General features: G+C 34.7%; 1 protein-coding gene across 4 annotated transcripts; it reads left to right on the forward strand.

Moving 5' to 3' along the window:
• Positions 1 to 9,862: 9,862 nt before the first annotated feature.
• On the forward strand, positions 9,863 to 11,196 carry LOC121798619 (E3 ubiquitin protein ligase DRIP2-like). Of its 4 annotated transcripts, none has more exons than XM_042197700.1 (3): positions 9,863 to 10,019; positions 10,425 to 10,497; positions 10,712 to 11,196. In XM_042197700.1, exons 1-3 carry the CDS (start codon positions 9,940 to 9,942, stop codon positions 10,880 to 10,882), a joined length of 324 nt encoding a protein of 107 aa, XP_042053634.1. In that variant the 5' UTR covers positions 9,863 to 9,939; the 3' UTR covers positions 10,883 to 11,196. The 4 variants fall into 4 exon arrangements, 2 of the variants coding, with proteins under 2 accessions (XP_042053634.1, XP_042053635.1); XM_042197701.1 differs by having other exon boundaries at positions 9,885 to 9,928; XR_006050076.1 differs by having other exon boundaries at positions 9,918 to 10,090.
• Positions 11,197 to 11,752: the final 556 nt, after the last annotated feature.

Here is an 11,752-nt window from a genome sequence, read left to right on the forward strand (position 1 = left end):
AAATGTTTTTTTTATAAATTCTAAGTATTGAACCTAAATAATGTGAGATAACTGAACTAGCTCCCTTCCCATTTGATTTTCTATTTTTCACTTGACCTAATAATGTCATCTTAATAGTATACTCGAGGTGGGTTGAGGATTTGGTATGTGTATAGTTATAATCATAAAAGGCAAATATGTTAAATCAATAATTTCTTGAACGGATCCCTAAAAGCAGATTTGCCTTTATATGCTTTATGGCATGCAAAAAGTAATTTGTTGGCCTTCAAAGTACGTTAAATTCTTGCTTTTTTCCTAATTATTCATTTAAATTGTTGTAATAAAAGATATCTTTCCGTTGGAAAATGCATGCATTGAGATTGGAAATTGTAGAATTGGGCTCAAGAACGAATTCTCTAGCTTAGTCTCAAGGAGGAAAAAACATTTTTTGAGGGGGCATACTTTCAAGAATGATTTGCTATTCATGTTCTACTTTTATATTAGTGGAGTTCTTTGTGAATACTTGTACACACTATTTAAAGATATTTAATTTTAGTCTTATGATTTCAATATAGACATTATTCTCATATTCATAACAGCTAAAAATAACTACTAGTATAATACTAGTATCTTTCTAAATGCAATCAATCAATCATACATGGCACAATTCATTTGAATGGAATAAAAAGTTGGTAAAATGATTTGGGGGTGAGTGGGAGTAAAAGTTAACAGTCAAATCACACATGTAAATGTGTGAATCTTAATCCGAGTTTATTCAATGGATAATGGTGTTAGTGGTATCATTAGATAATACTATTAAACATCAATATTTCTCCACTACTCGCTTGACTTGAGCAACCATATCATATCTCTTAGTTTCTTTTTTCGTCTAAGTTTGGTAGATTAAGTTATAAAGGCATTAATTAACATAGTAAAGTAATTATATTGACTACCATAGTAAAGTAGTGATAAGTGCAAGCTATTAGATAAATTCATAGTAGCATGTTTATTTAAACAGTCTGCGTTTTATTTTCCTTTTTAAAACTAGTAAGAATAAGCCAGAGGGGTCTTTTTGTCATTAATATAATTTCAGAAATACCCTTTTATCTATATAAGTGAATTGACTTTTAAAATTGGAAATTTTACTAGAAATATATACAAAACTGACGGCATACTACTCAATGAATTCATTAGAAAAAATAGTTTTATTTTCAAATAAAGCTTGTTTGCATGATTCATAGTCACGCATGGTTCATCAGCTTCAGCTGAGTTAAATGATTAAATCTCACAAACTGAAATAACTATGCAATTTTAGTTTAACTCACTCCGTACCTCAATAATTGTCCGCTTTGATTCCAACATGGGTGTTAAGAAATGTAAAGGAAAATGGGTTGAAAAAATTAGTAGAATATGAGTTTATATTAGTTTTATACTAATAAAATATGAATGAAATGAGTTAGTGGAATATGAGGCCTATTTTTTGTTTATGGTAAAAGTGAAAGTGGACAATTAATGGGGGACATATGAAAATGACAAAAATAAACAATTAATGGGGAACGAACGAAAATAGTAAAAGTGAACAATTAGTGAAGGACGGAAGTTGTATAAGAAAATAGTACTAGTATATAAAAAGTGATATTTCCAGTAACTTAAAGTATGAAAGTGTGGTACTTAGAGTTCGTTTTTCAACAAACTATTTTCATAAAGTAATAACACTATTAGTACACTCATACTAAACACGTATTCTATAACTAAATTTTATAACTGAAAGTACACTTATATATTTGCTTTGATTTAATTGAATTTAGTTAAAGATTAATTTTATTATTTGTTACTCCCTCCGTCCGCTATTAGGAGTCCCATTTATGGGCGGCACGGGTTTTAAGAAATGTTAAGAAAAGTGGGTGAAAAAAAGTTAGTGGAATAGGGGGCCACTTGTATATATTAATTTTAAATGAAATGTGAGTGGAATGAGTTAGTGCAAGGTGAGACCCTATTACCATTTATGGTAAAAGTGAACCGGGACTCCTATTCGCGGACGGACTAAAATGGAAAAACGGGACTACTATTCGCGGACAAAGGGAGTATATTATTATTTAGCAATAAGAAAGGAATGACATACAAACTTTATGCTAAATCTTAATATGATTTCGAGTTTGATTCGAATTAATTATATAATACGGAGTATTTAGTAAAACAAATCTTAAATATGTAAATACTTAAGTTAAAAGTTTAATTTTTTAAAATTGTTGCAACATGATTAGTATGTAATTTATTTTAAATTAATAAATATTTATAAATTGATTTTTAATGTAAAATATTTTTAAAAGTTCAAATTTTATATATATATATATATATATATATATATATATATATATATATATATAGGGTCTTAATCTACCAAAATACACCCTTAAGTTCAAAAATACAGACTAAATCTGAAGCGTTAGATCTGACTATGGGCGGCCATGATTTGCTCTTGAACATTATAAATGTATGTCATAATAAGGTATAATGGAGGCATAAAAGGGTAAAAATGGGAAATAAAACCCAGACGATCCGTTTATCTTCGCGGATTTAATGGAATCACCACTCCACACGCCATTACGCGGATTGTTCGGTTCCCGCCTATTCATTGCGTCTCTCCCCCCAAAATATATCTAACGCCACAAAAAACCCTAATCACCAAAATCAACCATTACTTCTAGAATTTCTGAAGCGGCACAGCATTTACTAGCTCCCACCACTCTTGGGTCAGTCGAAGAGGCGTCTGATAGTTCACCGACATCAGCCAGCCACAATACACGCTCCAGCACATACAATCTTTCCCGAACCACCAAGCAACGCAGGGAAAATCAGACAATCAGCCACGAAAATGGTGAATACTCGAGCTTCTGGATCTGCAACGACCGACGGAAAAGGTTAGATGTTTGTAGTATCCCATAGCCTATACCGCTTTCAAATACATCAACACTAAAAGTATTTTTTGTTCAACTAGTATATGAACGGAGGAACACTAAAAATAAGCCACCACAGATCCCCAAATCTCAAACAGGTAAATTGTTTTCCCCTTCTTGTATATTTAATGCGTTAATAACATATCAATTTTGGAAGCAGCGTATGTAATTGTGTTATTTGTCATAACCAAAACCCCATTCTGCAACAAACCCAACAACATATTGGTCTGTGAGTGTATGCATGACATAAATCTATATTATTATGCTTAAATTGTTTTATTTTTGTGCCGCTTCACTCTTAAAAATTCAAAAGAAAGAGATACAGAACAGAAAAATTATTGCTTGGGTACCTAGTTTTTTGTTATGTGAATTTTAAAATTTAATGTTCACAGCTATTGTGATTATGTATCAGGGGTTGTATTGCAACACAAAACAACACCTCTATCGACAAAAGGGCAAGCGGCTGTTGCAAAACCAACAAATCCTGGTAACTGACTCTGATTTGGCGATTTCAGAGATGGATACTATGTGTTTATAAGAATGTCATTGTATGTAGTGTTGGCAGAATATTTATGTACAATTAGCACTAATCATGATTACAGTTTCAGATGCTAGGACTACACCCAAAAACGTTGCAGTATTGGTTAAACATGCTGGAGACACGGCTGAACCCGTATCTCAATCTGGAAAAGGTGAGAACAATACTAAACTTAAGATGTCTTGCAGTATTTGAAGTGATTTGTGTTATATAATATTTTAATTGTTATGATGCTTATGTCTCAATTTCATATTCAAACTTCGTTGTCTATGTTTGTTATGATTGGGGAATACAATAGAACTAACTTGATCATGTTTTTGAAAATGTATCACAATGTCTAGCTGTAGGAAGGACTGGATTGTCCTTGAACAAAGCCAATGAACTGATTATTAGGAAAAGAGCCCGTGCACAGGAAAGCTTAAAAAGAATGAATCTGGAAACGACTGGTAATGTGAATGCAGATACATGCCATGTCCCAGACAATGATGCAGTTAAGAATACGCCTGATAAGACCAAAGGTATGCCAATACTCTACACCAACTAATATTACCACTTATGCATAATATAATGAGATTTGGTTTTATTTTTACAGGGTCGAAGCGCATGAAAGGATCTGTTTCTGGAATACACGAACCAGAAGCAGACCAACAAGCTGGAATACAGCCTGCTAAAAAATCTAGAAAGGTCGCTGCATCAAAGAAGGTTGCCAAAGTTAAGTTGAACAAAGAGAAGGAGAAAGTAGGGGAGGGGGTAGAGAAGGGAGAGACAGATGAGGAAAATGTCATACATGGAGCTTTGAAGCTGAAAACCAGCCCTAGGAAAATAATCGAGTTGTTTCAATCGCTTAACGAAGTACAGTTGAATGAAGTGGTTGATATGGGTTTTGGTGCGCTACAACATTTTGGAATAACTGAGGTCCCGGGGAAATTGGCTTATGACCTGGTGAAAAGATTCAACGACGTAGATTGGACACTACAGTTGGAAAACCAACTTCTGTCAATATACCCAGAAGATGTGTACGTTACTTTAGGGCTGCCTATCGGTGGAACTTTGATCAACCGCATAAACAGACAAAAGAAGAAGCCATTCGTTGATGAGGTGGGTCGACGGGTTGGGAAGCATGTCGAGCGAATTCTACCAGATGATCTGATGAAGGAGGCATTAAAGTATAAAACTGGGGGCGAGTGGTTTCGGAAGGTTTTCCTCCTAATAGTTGACACAGTACTCATCAATCCTTGTGGTGATGGTAAGTGTAGGACACATATTGACCATTTGTTCAGAGATATTTCGGTGGTGAAGGAGTACAACTGGTGTGCATATGTGCTGGAGACACTATCTGTTGCAGTAAAGAGCTGGAGGTCCTCCAAAAATACACCGTTTACAGGACCCATATCATTCTTGGTGGTAAGCGATGCATAAACCTTTACGGAAGCATTATGTTAATATAATTCTATATTACACGTACGAAAATTACATATTATATTACACATCTTTCATCATTGTCATTTACTATTAATCTGTTGAACATCTAAATCAGGCCTTTTATGTGGATCGGGTTTTCCACCAAAAAATGTTGGTTTCGCGCGTTTTCCCAACAGTTTTTGGGTGGACAAGCGAGAAGCTAAGGCTAAGAGAGAAGATGGAGCTTCAATCGTCACATAATTTCGGGAGGGGAAGCTTAGTAGAAAGAGGTGACCCTGACAAGCTGCCTCGTCCTTCGACCATAATTGTATTCAAAGAGACAGAGACAACAGAAAAGGATAAATTGGAAGTTGCAATCGAGGGTTTTGCAACAGCTAGTGAAGATGCTGCGAGGGGCCTTCAAAATTTGATGTTAAGTATGACTGATCTGACATGCATGATCCAGAATTTTGAATCCATGAAGATTGCAGGTTCAACTGCATGCAATATGATTGGGGTCATTACTGAGACGACGGTGGATGAGAAAGAAACCGTGACATCTCTGGAGGCAGCGTTGGCGAAGGAGAAATTCAATTCACACGAACTTGTAGAAGCTGTGAAGAACATGATCAAAGTCACAACCAGGCTTACAAAGCTCGCTGATGAAGGGCCACCCTTCGACATCCATCCTTCATTTCAACAAAAGAATGTAAGTTAAAAGCTAACTCAAACCCGAAACTTATTTAGGATGGTGAACGATTTTGGTCTGTACTATAATTTTGGACAGTTTAGTGCACAAGACCTGCGTGATTTGTACTGCTACAATTGACACTGTGAACCCCAGGACCATCTTAATTGTCACATTCTATAACCTTTTTTTTATCTATGAGCCAATTATGTGATAAATATGACCCAGGCTCGAGTTTGATTTAGTTTATTATTCTACATTATGAGCTAGATCACAATAGACTTGAGCAACTCCGACAACCACATCCCAAAAATTGTTATGTATCTATTTAGTGAAGCATGTATATTATAAGCGTACTAATAGTTTCATTCTTATTATGAACTAACATGGTTATATGTTATTATGACATATATTAGCGCATATTTTGAAGTCAAAGTGTCCATTTTAATATTATTATTATTATTACTTACTCATATGACATATATAAATCGTACCATGACCAAGATTGAAGCATGTGTATTATAAGCGTATTAATAGTTTCATGCTAAATGTTACCTATCGTGTTTATACGTTATTATGACATATGTTAGCGTATATTTTGACATTAAAATGTTCATTGTAATATTATTATTATTATTATTTATTATTATGACATTAAAATCGAACCACGACCAAGATTGACACCATGTTATTATGACTTGGTATGGCGCATAACATGACACAAAACTGATCATTTAAGTATTTACGGTATACGAGTAAGACGAATAATATGCCTTTTTTATACGCGAGCTATATTTTAATCTTAAGAGCTGATAAAAATTTACCATGACCAAACTCGACTATATATTATTATGAACTAAATTACTGCATATTCTTACCTAAGGTGTTCATGTAACTATTATTTGTACTACTCATCTGGCGTATTAGACGCTTACAATGACCAAAATTTTAACTATATTTTATTATACATTTAACTAGCGTGTAGTGGATATGTATTTAGTTGTTAAATTGTGTATACAAAAAATGCATTACTAAGTAAATGCTTGTTCTGGCCGAATATGTTATTATGACTCCGGTTGTTTCACTATTATGACCCAGCGGTGATCAATTAAATATTTATATTGTAAGCCTTAAACAACTTAATTCCTTATTATGGCCACATCCACAATTTATTATGACTTCGATTATTGTATTTTCAAACCCTGGCGTGTCCATTTAAATGTTTATATTGTATCACTATTACGACCCAGCAGTGATCAATTAAATATTTATATTAAGCCTCAGACGACTTTACTACTTACTATGGCCACATCCATATGTTATTATAACTTCGATTATTGCATTTTCATACCCTGACGTATCCATTTAATTAATTATATTGTAATACGTGTTCAAAGCTTATTATGACCATAATGAATTGCAGGGTGGAATCGCAAGAAGACGCGGTGTGAAACAAGTTGATATTACAAACGTAAATGTAATTCAAAATTGTGATGTTACACCACATAATGGAGTGAACAAGGTAATCCTATTGTACTAACATTTGGCTTTATTGGTTAATGCTACAAAATTGTTTCTAAGCTGACCCGTACGTATAATATTAACCAAATGATTCTGTACATCATTGACATACATACACATCCAGTAATATTATTATATAATGTAGTCTGTCGTGGAGATTAGTAGCTTCACATCTGTGGGAATGATTCAGAGCTCGAATACAGAAAAAACAATTATAAGTGTTGGATCTGAAGAAGCACTTTTGTGTTCATCAAAGGTAAATATCCAAATTTAAAATGAATTTAGAACACTATGTGAACTGCAAAGCTTGTTGAGTTCCTATTTATGTATTGAAATTTATTCCGCCCAGAGTGATACACAGGAACGCAACAACATGATTGGAACATCGTTTAACGGTAGTAGCGTTGCATCGAAGCAGAAGGGTAAAGAACAGGTACAAACTAGATGGCTACATATTCTTGTATGGACCCATTATTAACAATATATCAGGCATAAATTCATCATCCGCATATTATTACACTGCCTAATACACACTGCTACATAAACAGGAAGTGACTATCAATGTTGAAGAGATTGTAAAATCAGCAATGGCTGACTACATGGATGGCGGTGGTGATGACGCTGCAGACGAATTTTGTACGGAGGCATCAGCAACGAAAACGACACCAAGATTGGATAATCAGCTTAGGATAAATGATGAAACTAATGTATGTGACTTGTCAAAATTATTATGATGTTTGTTGATATTTAATATTACGTAATATATACGGATTTGTTAACTTTATGTAGGGTGAGGAACTCGATGTGGAGGCCATAGTAAAATCTGCAGTAGAAGCATACATGGAATGTGATGAGGATGATGCAGATTTTGTCACACCTTTCACTAATAAATCAGAACCAAAAGTGGGCGAAGCTTTGGTAATCAAGTCAAACAAAAAAGTAAGCTTTGTTGTAATTAGCAATGTAGACGTATGTGGTATGACGCATACCTCCTAATCCAACCAATCATATTGTATCTAAATCATATACCCCTGATTAAAACCTTCTACTGTTAGCCAAATGACAGGCAACAAACATTTAATATGAACATTCGCACCAAGACAGACATGAGATGTTCTAATGCACTGCGATCACCATTTCTTGAGAGAGCAGTGTCTGTGTCACGAAAGCTTACACCAGATGAACGAGTAATGTATTACTGGTTGATGACCACTCACCACGGGAATGAGTAAGCGTTTTGATATCTTCAAGGATTTTGTTTTTTTTTACCCTGAATTCATTCAAATATATAATTGTAATAAGTACAGAGAACAAATTATCTACAATGACCGAGTAGTTGAGGTCATGCTTTTGGAGTTCTGTTCGCTACTGCCACATCATGAGGTTTCAAGTGGAGTAATTAGCTCATTCTGCTCCGTACTGAACCATATGGAAGCATTGAAATCTGTCACCTCTCCAAAACGACTATTTTTCACAACCTACCCTGCCGTGAGTTACCCCATTCGATGCTTTTTTAACCTAAGCATAAAAACTAACACTTCTGATACAAATATGTGCAGCTATACACGGTTGTTATGAGTAATGGACGGGATGATGATGCAGACAAACTAGATGAATTTGCCTCAAACATTGACAAAGAGGTCAGCGAAATACCACACTTCGCATGGGGTGACATAGACATGGTATGTTGCTGCATAGTCATAATCATTCTACTACGTTACTATGAACAAAAAAATCACTCATTCTACCATTCAGTACTAACACATTACACAAAATAGGTATTCTTTGCATTCTGCATTTCAAAAAGGTACTACACTGTGTGCTTTTGTTTCAAACGAAAATCAGTGGTGATTATAGATGCTTGTAAAGATGGAGAAGACAATGACATGCGATTCACCTACGGAAGTATTCCAGAGGCATTGGTACGAATTCAAATTACAACTCACATTACTACAACATAATTACTGAAACTAACACTTTACATGCATTACAGAGGACATTCTTTTGTAAGTATTTATCAAGAATAGGATGTCACAATCAATGCAAATCAGTTATAAATGCTCCTATTCAGAGGATGAAGATGAGTTGGAGAACAAGAGACAATGCAGAAGACAGTGGCGTTTATTTGCTTAGACACCTTGAAGTCTACATGGGTGAAAGGGAGGGCCAATGGAATTGTGGGCTAACAACAAAGAACAAAGGTGTGCTACAGTTTTTAAGAGCTAAATACAACCGTGTGTTGATGTTGGCAGGAATTAATCACAGCGCGTTACTCAATAAAGAAGCGGCATATAAACATTATGCGAAGGAAAACAAGAAAACCAAGATCAACGTAGAACACATGATAGCGAACTACGGATCGGTGCAAATGTATATTTCGTAGGTTAAATAAGTTTTTCATTTTGTTCGTTTCTTTGATGACACTGTTACCCTTTTTTTGGAATTGTGTTTTACACATCTCACGGATATCAAACACAACGTCAGTCTGGTTCTCCTATAAGTTATGAATTTTTTTAGAGTAATTCCTTCTTGCGGTTTTCTTATTAAAAGTATTTTTTCGAAAGTGGTGTTGTAAACAGTAAACCATATATTGAGACATAAAAGAATGCATAAGTAGGTCATAACTTTTGTAGTATACAATGTGTCATAATAATAATAACCCCATAAATCAATATCTAACACTATTATGACCCAAACGAAGTACCAAAACAACAGAACGATCCGCGTAAAAATAATCAGGTTTGTAACAAATGCAGTACAACAAGTTGCCTTTACCTCTCATGAAATATCTGCTGATTGCATTATTTTATCAATATCCATGTTGAAACCAAATCATCAAATCATGTAATTTCCTCATGTGTTTTTGTGCACCCTCTATGCTTGGCCTTTATCCTAATGCTTTTCTGGGCACCCTCTTTCCCCATTCATCCTCTATGTCAGTGGTCATTTTATGCTTGGTGCAATGAAAAACCTGCTGATTGTGTGACTGGTGCATCACATTTGATAGTTATTGGTCCTTCTTGAATTATTATCATAGTCTGTAGAAAATTACAGTTGAAATAATTTGGGGGGCTCTGGACTTAATTTTCTCTAGTGAATTAAGATACGTTTGATTGTTGATAGCAGCCTGCAGAATTTGTAGTGCTTTAACTTACAAATATTTTCAGTCTTCATTTTCATTTTATTGCTGTTTCTTCTGAGTAATTACCCTCTGCCAGAAGATTTTATAATTTATAACGGATCACTGGTGTTATACTTGCATAATAGGAGTAGTACATAATTCACCGTATTATTTCTATTCTGTGTTGTGTCTCAAATAACTGAAGCTTATTTTTCACAGGGACGGAAGCATACCAGTTTCATTCATTCAAAAGTACCTCAAGAGGAAGTTAGATCTTACAAATGATGTTGAGGTAACCTCATTTCTATAGTCATTTCACACTCACTTCTGCTGGAGCCTAGTTTCCCGTTTTTGTATAACTATGTGCATGGAACTATATATCTTTGACTTAGCATTCTAGTTTGAGAAGCTTCAGTATGCTCGCAAACGCAAACAAGCATTTAGATTGCAAAAAAAAAAAAGAGTTTACAGCTGTGATCAGTTTGTGTGATATTGTCAAACTCCAGGTTGACATCAAGTGCATGGGGCAGACCATCATCCCCACGCTAACGCTGAACAATCTGGTTGATCTGTGGCTTAAAACAGCTAGTATAGACAGAGTGAAAGCCACAATCGGCTCATCAGCTAGGGATTTTGTGATGGTGTTGGGCTATGCTCGCAGGGCTCCTGATTCTTAGACGCTCGTGCCTCAGTTTTCCCCACAAGAGATGCCTTTCACGAGCACGGCACTTTGGAATTTAGGAGCAAGGTCACTATGAGAATGTCATTTGTAAGATGAGGAGCGAGGAGTAAATTTGGCATGTTTTAGGGATTTGAATTACCTGTGTTTTATATTATTATTACAAGATTGCACTCATGTAGGTTGCGAAACTTGCATTTTTTGTTCCTCTTTGTGTTTTTTATTACAGTACATTACACTGGACTTTGACATAATTATGGTCATTTCATATTTGCGACTGCTGAAAAAGCAATTTTTTCTTCTTTCATTTGAGATGGTGTCTTTTTTGTGTGTTGACATTGAAGACTTGTATTCTTTCAGGTCTGTTTGGTTAGGCTGACATCTAAGGAAACATCATCTTTTCTTATGTTTTTTTTTCTGTTTGGTTGCACTCAGCTATAGTACCTATTTAAAGTAATACTATCAATTATTTACATTGTATATTAATATTATTATGATACTAGTTGTTTTGCAATTGGCATTGTACCGAGCTTTATATCTAAACAAATTTTGTTATGAAATTAAGGCTGAAATTAGTAATTAATGTATGTTAATTACACATTATAAATTGTAGTATTAAATTATTTAATGACTTATGATTCATTAACAAGGGAATTAGTAACACATCTTCACTCTCTTTTGAATGAAATAATCTCCGATCAGAAAAGTTATTCTGAACTCGGCCACTTTCTGTGCAAGCTAAGTTGCATATTTTCACTTGCTTAACAATTTGCATTCCAATTATATATCTCAACTTCTATGCTTCTACCTGCCTGACATCAATTTGGACCATGTGAATAGTTGCATGATACACATTCTGTTACCCTTT

Source organism: Salvia splendens, chromosome 4 (genome assembly GCF_004379255.2).
Source record: "Salvia splendens isolate huo1 chromosome 4, SspV2, whole genome shotgun sequence".
NCBI lineage: Eukaryota > Viridiplantae > Streptophyta > Magnoliopsida > Lamiales > Lamiaceae > Salvia > Salvia splendens.